The 12,281-nt window shown below is 39.9% G+C and overlaps 2 protein-coding genes across 3 annotated transcripts in view; one reads left to right on the forward strand and one right to left on the reverse strand.

The window, feature by feature from the left end:
- The window catches only part of DEFB123 (defensin beta 123), a 34,942-nt gene that overhangs the window by 7,539 nt on the left and 15,122 nt on the right, over window positions 1-12,281 (forward strand). For both annotated transcript variants that reach the window (XR_001883982.1, XR_001883981.1), the window contains exon 2: window positions 10,906-11,021. The gene's annotated coding sequence lies outside the window, so the exon portion shown is untranslated. The remainder of the gene's footprint in view (window positions 1-10,905; window positions 11,022-12,281) is intronic.
- Window positions 937-3,512, reverse strand: LOC108524119 (beta-defensin 122). The gene is made up of 2 exons (XM_017865010.1): window positions 3,319-3,512; window positions 937-1,179 (listed from the first exon to the last, which is right to left on the reverse strand). The coding sequence occupies exons 1-2, from the start codon at window positions 3,374-3,376 to the stop codon at window positions 1,031-1,033; spliced, it is 207 nt and encodes a 68-aa protein (XP_017720499.1). The 5' UTR covers window positions 3,377-3,512; the 3' UTR covers window positions 937-1,030.

Here is a 12,281-nt window from a genome sequence, read left to right on the forward strand (position 1 = left end):
AAAGTGCCTAAAACTAAAAAATTAAGAAGTAACCATATAAGCATGGGGAAAGGGACACACCGGGTGAAAAGGGGTAAACTCCTTCTGTCAAGCCCTTTTATAAGCTCACCGAATCCCTTTCATGAGGGTGGAGCCCTCCTGACCCAATCACCTCCTAAAGATCATACCTCTTAATACTGTTGCATTGGGCATTGTGTTTCAACATGAATTTTGGAGGGAACAAAAACGTCCAACCCACACTAGTGACTACAGTTAACAATACTATACAGTATACTTGAGAGTTACTAAGAGAGTAGATCTTAAGTGTTTCAACACATTGTAAAAAAAAAAAATTGGTAACCATGTGAGGTGATGGATGCATTAATTAACTTGACTGTGGTAATCATTTCACAATGTATTTGCATATCAAATCATCATGTTGCATACCTTAAATATACATAATTTTTATTTATCAGTTATACCTCAATAAAACCATTAAAAAAATTAAGGAATAGATGAGATTTCCTTTTTCATAAAAAAGGAAAAGCTCTGCGTGTGGTGGCTCCCGCCTATAATCACAGCACTTCGGGAGACGGAGGCAGGAGGAAAGGTTGAGGCCAGAAGTTTGAGACCAGCGTGGGCAACAAAGCAAGACCTCATCTCTACAAAGAAAACAAAATTAGCCAGGCATTAGTCCCAGCGACTCCAGAGGCTGAGTCAGGAGGACTGCTTGAGCCCAGGAGTTCAAGACTGCTGTGATTCATGATCATGCTACTGCACTCCAGCCTGGGTGACAGACTGAGACTCCATCACTAAAACAAAAATAAATAAATAAAAAGGAAAGTATCCAAAATACCTAGCACATAGTAGGTCCAGTTTCCTCTCATGTATATACAACTTTACCCACACATTTTCTGCTTGAGCTTGATTAGGTATACTAAGAGACAAACACAGAAGTCAGCCAAAGATGTTTTAATAAAGCTCAGGAATCTACTGACATCAGAGTCAGGGCAAGTTTATCTTCATTTTTGTGGCCTCAGACTTTAAAGCACTAATTCTTTGTATGCTGTGGTAAATGTGGTTGGTCCTTGGGCTTCAAACAGCACAATTTGCCACTCATGCAGAAAACATAGACCTTTTCGTTCCTCAGGCATTCGTCACGGCAGGAGCCACGAAAATTCCAACATTTTTCAATGCTGCCTATTGCAAAAAGAAAAAAGAAAGGACCTGATATCAGTTATGGGGGGAAATGGGTCCTGGATTGAGAAGACTAACAGAGGGCCAGACAGAAGAAGGGGGCTGTAGAAGAAGGAGGCATTCCCTCTAGATATCTAGGGTGGTGTTATAGTCTATCACCATATTGAAACCCAGGAAATATCCAGTGAAACCCATGAGCCGTTTCTAAAGAATCTACTAGAAAAAGAGCTGTAGACAAGCAAATGAGAGGAGCATTGATACAGAACTAAATATTAAATATAAAGATACTTGTAGAACCAAAATGAGGATTTTAAAAGAGGGAATGAAGTACATAATGGCTATATGTTCTGACAATATAAATACAGTACAACATAAAAATGAGAGAATAATGGTGACAGCATATGCAGACATCTTAACTAGTTTGGGTAATCATGACATTATGGTAGCATTGATATTATTTTACTGAGACTATTGTGTATGTAATGAGAGATCAATCAAATGAGTAATCATGGGATATTCTAATTCTATCATCCCCTGTGACCTTGAGAACCAGAATTCTCAGTATAGAAAAGAAAATACTGATGTATGTAAAAGTTGATTCTGAATTTGAGTTCTGAATTTGAATTGAAAATGCCAATATGAACTCACAAGTATTTTATATTTAAATAGATAAAATAAACAAATGATTGACAGATGGATAAATAGACTGACATTTTTCCAGCTCTGGTCACTAAGAAAGTTTAGAAACAATGACTAACTAGTAGAAATTAGTATCCCTAGTACCCATGTTGTAATCTTAAAATACTATCTCCCCGTAAACATTTTTTTAAAAAACAGGACTTCTTGGAGATATGGTGGATTCCAGTTCTTGGGCAGTAAATTACAAGATGATCTTGAAACATTCTGTAGTACCAGATACCAAGAAAGCCATCAAAGACTGATAGGGATATATCTAAAAGACTAATGAGCCAAATTAAAGAGACTCTATTGGCCAAGAATAGGACAATTTGTACTTCGATAGCGATAATAATTGTAATAGATTGAACTCATTGCTTAGAATCATCAGTTCAAAATAAATAATATTTAAGAAAAACTAATGGCTCAACCTCAGAGGCTGATAGAAAACTAATTCATTATCTCTCAAACTGATTAAGCAAAGATAAACTCAAGCATTTATCCTGCCTTCCTCTCTGAACTCTCTAAACCCCGAGGTAACCAACTAGATGAGGGAAAACGCCTCTTTGATAAGGAATTCAGCTCATAAATGAAGGTTTTTCCCAACATATCTGTATGGCTCACCCCTCACTTCCTTCGAGTCTTCATTTGAATGTCACCTTTTCAGTGAGGCATTTCCTTAATACCCCTTTGTAAGCTGCAAACTCACATCCCCTGACACTTGCTATCCCCTGCTTACCCTGCTCATTCCCTCCTCCAATAGAATCATAAGCTCCAAGAAGGTGGAGATTTTGTTTGTTTGGTTGGTTGGTTGGTTGGTTGGTTGGTTGATTGATTCATTGCTCTATCTCCAGCACCTGTGCCTGGCACACGGAATCCACTCAACAATATTTACTGAATGAACGAGTTATTTAACTAAGCAATGACATGTCCACTATCCCCTAAATCCAGCTGCCATCCTGAGAAGAAGAAGGTGGCAGGATGAAAGTAGAAATGCTGAAAGACTGAACATTTTAAAGCAGAATGAGCTAATCTGAGAGGCTCTTTTAAATCAAAAAAGATGAATACAATTGTCTTCTGAAGTTGCGTACATCCCTGTGCCCTCTCACTTTTCCTACCAGCAGGATGGGAAACGTTCAAACGAATTACAGAAAATTTAAAAAGCTACATTTGTTTTACATCAAAATTTCAGGGTCTTCAATGTTGATCCCTCAACCTAATTTATTATTTTAAATTGAGAAAGGAATAAGCTGAAATTCATAGGCACCAAGTAGATTGCTGGGGGCATCACAGAACTTGAAAATGGTGAGTCATGTTCTAAACCAGGATCTGGAGACTCTTTCCTCTTCCTCCAGACAATTAATATTTCACATTACTCCCTGTCAGCCCATCCTCCCAGGCCCTGGTGTGCCCTGACCAAGACTCACTGTCTGCTCCCAGACCCTCCCCTGAAGAGGTCTAGGTTACCTGGAGTGACTTGGAAGAAGAGCAGCAGCACAGCCAAAGTTACCAAAAAAGGCTTCATGACTTCAAGTAGCCCACAGAGTAGTCTCAGCCCTGGTGAAGTGACAGGAAATGGAGGCCAGCTCAGGACTCTCTGCTGCCTCTAATCAGCTGGGAATTGTGTCACTCACACGTGCCATTAGCTGCCCACGGGTACAGTTCGCTCTAGGACAGCCTGCCTTTTTCATGCTCAGCCACCATCCCAACACCCCCGCACCCACAGTGTGGCCCCACACCCCTGAGCTCACACACCTCCCTTTGTTCACCATCATCTTTTAGGGACCAGCAAGAATAAATCATACAACACCCAGAAGGATACTTTTTAAAATATATGTCAGCCCTTGTTATAACCCAGGTTAAAAATCCTCCAAGACTCCACATCACAACTAGAAAAAAAAAATCCACAGTCTTTACTATGCCCTACAAAGCCCCATATTCTCTGGTTTAGAAATCCACCATTATCATGGTTCTAATGTAAATTAAGCAAGCTCCTTTTTTCAAGTGCAATTCCCAGTTTGAGAGCTGAAGAGTAAAGAAGAAAGGACGATCATTCGTATCTTAGGGAGAATGTGTCTATTGGATTATTTCCTATCTAAGAGAGGAAGCCCCAGTGCCTAAAATCCTTAGTTTCAGGAAGCATTTTGGCATGGAGGATGAGAGAGGACAAGCTGAAATATTCAGCTCCTTGTCCTGGCTGTGCCAGTTAGTGGCTGTGTGACCTTGGGAGAGTCACTTCCCCTCTCTGGGCTTTAATCTCATCAATGAGCAGATTGGAGCAGATGGGTTGTAGGGATCAACTCAATCCTTATATACTATGGTTCTTTGGGTGCTGAAAAGGCACGAAAAATGGAATGCCTAGAACACTAGGTTTTCCTCCCCAACCTAGGCAACACTCATTGGGTTTACAACTTAAGATTCTCAGGGCTGCCCTCATCAGACTCCAATTCTCTTTACACACTGCGATCAGAGGCCTCTTCCCCTGATACCTACACCCAATATGCTATGTGGTCCTTGCAAAACACAGCCCTTCTTTGGGCCTGCTTCTTGTGTAGTCAAAGCACTAAACTTTGCTCTGGTTATCATAAAAGCTTAATATTCTCCCTAGCGCCCTTCAAGGGCATCACACCAGGCTGTTTTAGATTTGAGATCCATTAGATACTGATGAAAGAGCAGGGAAGACCTTGTTCTGTCTGTGTACCTCTGGCACATCTCAGACATCACAACCTGTTCATGGTGGACCAAAACTCCTTAGGCATCAAAGGGCCAAATCTCATCAGGAATTAAAAACAATAACAACAAATTAAAGTGACATCAAGCTATCATTCTTCACCTATCAAATTGACAAGAAGCTCTTTTTTATCATGATAATCCCAGAGTTTCATAGGATCAAGGACCTAGTTTCTCAACAAATGGCTATCTTTGTCTTTTCACTTTTGCCCAGAATACAATGCCCAGAACAAACGGTAGGGCTCATGTGTGGGATCCTGAATAGGAAGCCTCAGGACACCACAGGAAGAGTCTCAGGAGCTGGCTCTCCCATGTCTGTGGCAAAGGCCAGCCTACCTATCAGTGAGTCATTTGGGTTTATTGTCATCTTAGGTGCTACAGGGGCTGTCACACCTTCCCCCAGTTCATGTGTGGCCACTGACAGATCCTACCTTTGACAACACCAGCACCTTCAACTAGGATGTGGTGGAGACCCAGATAAAGGTACCCCAGCCTGGATATGCTTCTGGACAAAGTGTACATGGTCCCTCAGTGCCATTCCCATCGGTAGCCCAGAATCTCTCCTTCCAGTTGGTTTCATAAACTCTTGACGCTGTCCAGACCACAAAGATATTCAGCCTTAGGGGTTTCTGTGTTGTCCAGAGCATGGTAGGGGCCTGCTTTGTAGCATCAGTCAACATTAACTCTTAATGTATCTTTTTCCAGTATTTATTCAAGACTTTAAAGATGCAACAGAAATGCCTTCTTCCCAATGACTTATTTGACTGTAGTTGGAGATGGGGTTAGATGGGATGGGACACCCAATACATTTTGTTTCTTTTTCATTGCTCAGAGGTAAACTCAGTGTCCAAAAAGAGGCAAGAGAATGCATTAAGAATCTGCCTGCCTAAATAGCCTATGGTAGAGTTTTCTTCCTCAGAAAGAGGGAAAGAGCAAGGGTATAGGTGTTTCTATTTGAACACAAACAATGACACTCTTATTCATAGCATCGTGAGCATCTAAAGATATACTAATGCCTTTGTCATAACAAATTTGTTACCATGAAGTGTTAGTTTCCTAACACTGCCATAACAAAGTACACTTGCCATAACAAACTTAGTGGCTTAAAGTAATTTAAAAACAAAATTATCTCACAGTTCTGGAGGTCAGAAGTTCAAAATCAAAGTGTTGGCAGTGTTGCTTCCTCTTTAGGGCACAGAGGGAAAAACTGTTCCATGCTTCTCTCCTAGTCCATGGTGATTGCTAATGATCATTGGCTTGTATCGGCGTAACTCCAGTCTCTGCTTCTGTGGTCATACAGCATTCTCCCTATGTGTCTCTGTCCAAATTTCTCTTTTTTTTCCTTTTTTTTGAGACAGGGTCTCACTCTGTTGCCCAGGCTGTAGTGCAGTGGTGAGATCTCAGCTCACTGCAACCTCCACCTCCAGAGTTCAAACAATTCTCCTGTCTCAGCCTCCCAAGTAGCTGGGATTACAGGCACCTGCCACCACACCCGGCTAATTTTTGTATTTTTAGTGGAGATGGGGTTTCACGCTGTTGGCCAGGCTGGTCTCAGACTCCTGACCTCAAATGATCCACCCGTCTCAGCCTCCCAAAGTGCTGGGATTACAGGCGTGAGCCACTACGCCCGGCTGAAATTTCTTTTTTCTTATAAGGACACCAGCCACTGGATTAGAGCTTCACCCTTATCCAGCATGACTTCATCTTAACTTCACTACATCTGCAAATATCCTATTTCCAGATAAGTCACATTCACAGGCACTTGGTGTTAGGACTAGAACATATATTTTGGGAAAGACACAATTCAACCCACAACAGATTTTTTTTTTATTCTTATTATGAGTGAAACTGAAATGTTTTCATATGTTTAATGTCCTTTTTTACCTTTTTTTGTGGACTGTCTATTTGTATTTTTGTCTGTGTTTAAATAATTTTAGTAATATCTTCCTCTTCATTTTATTTTTTGTTTCCTGTTTCCAGAATTCTTATTTTTCAGATATTGGGCTCTCTGGACTGATTCTCTAATTTTATGTATTTTCTCTCCTGATTTCCATCCATTTGGCTTTTTTCCTCTAGCTTCTCAAAAATTTTTATCAAATTTGTCTTCCAGCTTTTCTATTAATCTTTATTTTCCATTTTCTGCCATTATATTTTTTATTTCTAAGAGTTCTTATTTATTCCCTAACTTTTCCTTTTTATAGTATCCTATTCTTGTTTCATGGTTGTAGTAGCATCTCTAATTTCTCTTGAGACTTTTAATAATGTTTTCCTCTCTGCATAATCTATTTCCTGTAACTTTTTGTTGATTGGATGGTTGATCTGTTTTACATAAGACGTTTGCCTCTCATCAATGATCATATGGCTAATGATACTTAATTATGTACTTATATATAAAAGTGGGCCACGGCAAAGCTTATTAGAAACTCAATGAATAATTTTGTTCTGTTTGGTTTTGGTATCTAATTTTCATAATAGATACTTTAATGGCAATATTTGTGGTTCCTTTGTTTGTTTGTTTTGTTTTGCTTTGCTTTTTGAGACAGAGTCTCACTCTGTCACCCAGGCTGGAGTGCAGTGGTGCAATCTTGGCTCACTGCAACCTCCATCTCCCAGGTTCAAGTGATTCTCCTGCCTCAGCCTCTTGAGTAGCTGAAATTATAGTTGTCCGCCATTATGCCCGGCTAATTTTTGTATTTTTAGTAGAGACAGAGTTTTGCCATTGTGGCCAGGCTGGTCTTGAACTCCTTGCCTCAAGTAATCTGCTGGCCTCAGCCTCCCAAAATGCTGGAATTACAGGCATAAACCACTCCATCTGGCCGATATTTGTTAATTTTTAAGAATGAGAGATTAAAATGCTGATTAAGCACATGAATGGGGCTTACCAATTGTGACAGTGACAGTAAAGTGATTTGACTGGGTCATTTAGTGGAGAAATGCCGGTGTCAGTTTTTTCAGGATCTTTTCTACTTCTCTACTAATCTCCTGCTGGGAATTCTGAGAGTTAAGTGGAGAATGAAGACTGGGGGCTAAATAGTTTCTCAGCAACCAATACACATGCTTCAGCTAATCCTCCCATTTTCTGCTTACTAAGTTTATCTTCAGTTATGCTTGGAATCCCCAGGTTCAGAGGGCCTCTGTTTCACCCTTGCTATAGAAAGGCTTGAAGTCTTTTTTTCAGGATTGGGGTAGTATAGTATTATAAGTACAGAGTGATGGCTGGCTGCATGAAAAGGAGAAGGAATAGAGTATCTAAGGATTTGATTCTTAAATACTATTTCAACTAAACCTCCTTATTTTAACTCCTCCACATTTCCCCCTATTTCTAGATGTTTATGGTGCCATGAGATTCTGAGCTCTTATTTATTTTGTGGTTTAAATTGGGTTGGTCCTTTGTTTTCCCCACTTCCAGCTTTAATTCAGTTTTCTTTACACTGCTTACTCATTTCCAGCTCATCCAGCTGCCTTCTAGCTTCTAAATTGTTGTGTCCTCTATTATCTCCTCATGTTTATTGGTTTATGACTTTTAAAAAAATGTTGCTATAGTTGCTGTCGCTTAAGTGAGGTTTGGGGAGTGAATAACTAAAAATATTGTATTCAATCCACTGTTTTTACCCAAAAGTCAATGGTGTGCTTTTATAAATTATATTTTATTTTAATTTCTGATGTTTAAAAATGCTATTGGCCAGGCACGGTGGCTCATGCCTGTAATCCCAGCACTTTGGGAGGCTGAGGCGGGTGGATCACCAGGTCAGGAGATCGAGACCATCCTGGCTAACACGACGAAACCCCATCTCTACTAAAAATACAAAAAAAAAAATTAGCCGGGCATGGTGGCAGGCGCCTGTATTCCCAGCTACTCGGGAGGCTGAGGCAGGAGAATGGCATGAACCCGGGAGGCAGAGCTTGCAGTGAGCCGAGATCATGCCACTGCACTCCAGCCTGGGAGACAGAGTGAGACTCCATCTCAAATAAATACATAAATAAATAAATAAAGCTATTAACGACTGAACCCAGTGGCTCATGCCTGTAATCCCAGCACTTTGGGAGGCCAAGGCAAGTGGATCACCTGAGGTCAGGAGTTCAAGACCATCCTGGCCAACATGGTGAAACCTTGTCTCTACTAAAAATACAAAAATTAGCCGGGCGTGGTGGTGGTGGGCACCTGTAATCCCAGCTATTCAGGAGGCTGAGGCAGGAGAATCACTTGAACGTGGGAGGCAGAGGTTGCAGTGAGCCGAGATCACACCGCTGCACTCCAGCCTAGGCGACAGAGCAGAATTCTGTCTCAAGAAAAATTAAACTAAACTAAATTAAAATTTAAAATGCTATTAACATTGTTTTTTATTTTTAACCAGAAAGTGTTAATTTGGCAAATTATATTAACTGATTTTCTAATTTTAAATCCAACTTGCATTCCTAGAATTAACCCAGCTTAGTCACAAAGTACCGACATGTTACATATTTCTGGACTTGCTGTGCCAGTGTTCCATCTAAGATTTCCATATCTATGTTTCTAAGAGAGATTGGCTTTCCTAATTCTGTACTCTCCAGGTTTTAGTCAAGTTATGCTGGCCTCATAAAATGAGTGGGCAAATACTCCTTTTCTTTTTTTTCTTTTAAAGCATTATTTATGCAAATGTATGTTATTGTTTTAAACAGAATAAAATAAGAGGCAGAAAATATTTGCATATAACGAATCCTAGCTTATAAATGTAGTTTTTTAGCAGTGATGTCTCTAATCATCATTCGGGGATTTTTTTTTTTTTCCCTTCACTATGTCTTGAGCACTGACATTGGAGAAGACCACATCTGGCAAAAATTGTATACCAGTGTCTCAAACCACTGGAAGGACCGAGAGCGCAAATATGATTTTTCTTAGGGGAAATACTCCTTTTCATCTTGTCTGGGAAAATTTGTGTGAACTGTAATTTTGGTTATTATTATTTATTATTTGTCCCATGAATGTTTGGTGGAACTTGTGGGTAAGCTCTCTGGGACTGGGACTTTCACTCTTGACCAAGATGGAGTGACAGGGACTATATTGATCTTTCCACCTGAAACAACCAAACAATCAGGCAGAAAATATAAATTGACACTTTCTAAAACATTAGACATTGAGGAATGGAGGACAGTGTTTCCTGAGATATGATAAATAAACAATGTGAGCCCTGTGATTGCCCCACTTTATTGCCTTGAGAGAAACTTCAGACCATAAAACAGGAAGACAGGAGGCAGAAAAGTAACATTTTGTGTTTCTTTTTTTTCTCCTTTCTTGATCTCATATTTGAAATTTTTTTCTCATTCCACTTTTCCCTTCTGCTATTTTAAAAGTTATGCCTTCTATTTATATATCTAATGGTATGTTTTCAAATCTTTTGACCATGACACAATATATTTTACATAGTGATCAAGATATGTATGATGATACATATAATGACATAGAAATCATAATATATATTAGATATACATATATTGAATTATTATTGAATTCAATTATTGATTGAATCAAAACTTCTATGAGACAGTAGTTGCTTTTACTGAAAGCAATATCCTCTTGTCTATTTTATCCTACTCTATCCTGTTTATCACTTTCTAAAATGATTTCATAACTGCTATGAAAAGACTCTAGGAGTCTTTCCCCTTATCCCTGCCTCCTGTTACTTACACATTTGAGATCTCCTTCCCTTGAGTGTAGGTAGGACCTGTGACTTGCTGTTAACCAACAGAATACAGGTGGTAAAGGTGATGGAATGTAATATCTGTGATTACATTGCATAAGATTATAATCTATCTTGCTAGAAGTCCCTCTCCCTTGCTGACTTTGATGAAGCAAGCGACCATGTTAGGGAGGCACACATGACAAGAAACGGAGGAGACTCCCAGCCAACATCTGGCAAGAAACTGAGACCCTGGGTCTTACAACCTATAATGACTTGCAGGCTGCCAACAACCACATGAGCATAGAAACATATCCTTCCCCAGTTGAGTCTCAGATGAGATTGCAGCCCTCAACAACACCTTGACTGCAGTCTTGTGAGACCCTAAAATAGAAGACTTGGCTAACTGGGTGACTCCTGACTCACAGAAACTGTGAAATAATAAATATATGTTATTTTAAGTTGCTACACTCATGAAAATTTAGAATAATACAATGATTCTTTAATTGGTTGTCACTCCCCATTTGTTTAAAAAAAAAAGCTCTCTTTATGGGTATGTTAAATACTTTAGCACACATAATTAACTTGCCATTGTTTAAAGTTAATGACTTGAAATGGGCTGAGTAATATGTCTGAGTAAATTTCTAATGTACCTAACCTCCCACAGATAACAACTATAAACTCTCAATCAAATACAAAACAAATTACTTGAAGGAACTGTTCACAGAACAAAAGCAGACAGATTCAGAAAGGGAGCTGACACTTGAAAGGAGGTAGCATGGGGTAAGTCTGCCACTTTTTTCAGCTTTTAGTCTCAGAGCAGGCCACAGTTGGCACCATATAAGACAGCTAAAACTCACAGAAAACCTTCAGTCTTTATGGCCTAAAAAACAGAGGACAGAGTTTGAAACCACCACAGACATTGCAAAGTAAGGGGGGAATCCCAAAAAGAGTCAGAGAAAGGGAACCACAATTTCTGTGTGTAAAGTTTGACCAAATCTCTGGCTGACCCCTGAATCTCATAAACACAGAGCAGACCTAATGCAGTCCAGCTAAGAATAAAAGGCCCGAACTAAGGTTTGAGCTGCTACCCAAGAGACAGAGTTTGCAGTTGCAGTCCAACCAAATTAACTGAATGCCAAAAATGTCAGCATTCTTTGAGGAAATATGAGAGAATTCAAAGTTTCCATAACATGGCTTTCATAATACCTAAGTTACAATCCAAAATTACTCAGTATACAAAGAAAGAGAAAAAGGTGACCCATTCTCAAGAGAAAAACAACCAAGATCAACCTCAAGATGACTCAAAGGTTAGAATTAGCAGACCAGGATTTTAAAACAGCTATTATAACCTTGCTGTTTGACATAAATAAAAACATGTTCACAGTGAATCTCAGCATAGAAACAAACTATTTTAAAAACAGGCCAGAGCGGTGGTTCATGCCTGTGATCCCAGCACTTTGGGAGGCTGAGGTCAAGAGTTCAAGACCAGCCTTCCAACACAGCAAAACTGCATCTCTACTAAAAATACAAAAATTAGCTGGGCATGGTGGCTTACTCCTATAATCCCAGCTACTCAGGAGGCTGAGGCAGGAGAATCGCTTGAACCTAGGAGGCGGAGGTTGCAGAGAGCCCAGATGGTGCCACTGCACTCCAGCCTGGGCAACAAGAGCAAAACTCTATCAAGAGAGAGAGAGAAGAAAGAAAAGAAAAGAAAAGAGAAAAGAACTTTGTAGCCTGAGTTGAAAATGGTTCTTTTCAAGGTCTCTGTGTTTTTTCTACCAGGCACATCAAGTAATTTAAATTAAGTCCTTAACTAAGGATTTGGGGCCGAGTGTGGTGGCTCACACCTGTAATCCCAGCACCTTGGGAGGTTGAGGCAGGTGGATCACTTGAGGTCAGGAGTTTGACACCAGCCTGGCAAACATGATGAAATCCCATCTCTACTAAAAATACAAAAATTGGCCAGGCGCGGTGGCTCAAGCCTGTAATCCCAGCACTTTGGGAGGCCAAGATGGGTAGATCACGAGGTCAGGAGATCAA

Source organism: Rhinopithecus bieti, unplaced genomic scaffold (assembly GCF_001698545.2).
Source record: "Rhinopithecus bieti isolate Rb0 unplaced genomic scaffold, ASM169854v2 scaffold_78508, whole genome shotgun sequence".
In the NCBI taxonomy this organism is placed as follows: Eukaryota; Metazoa; Chordata; class Mammalia; order Primates; family Cercopithecidae; genus Rhinopithecus; species Rhinopithecus bieti.

What these genes read in the sequence shown, in the direction of transcription:
- LOC108524119 (XM_017865010.1), bottom strand. Translation starts at nt 3,376, where the DNA reads ATGAAGCCTTTTTTGGTAACTTTGGCTGTGCTGCTGCTCTTCTTCCAA. An exon ending in CTTCTTCCAAGTCACTCCAG is followed by an intron (nt 1,180 to 3,318) that starts GTAACCTAGACC and finishes TTTTTGCAATAG; the next exon opens with GCAGCATTGAAAAATGTTGG.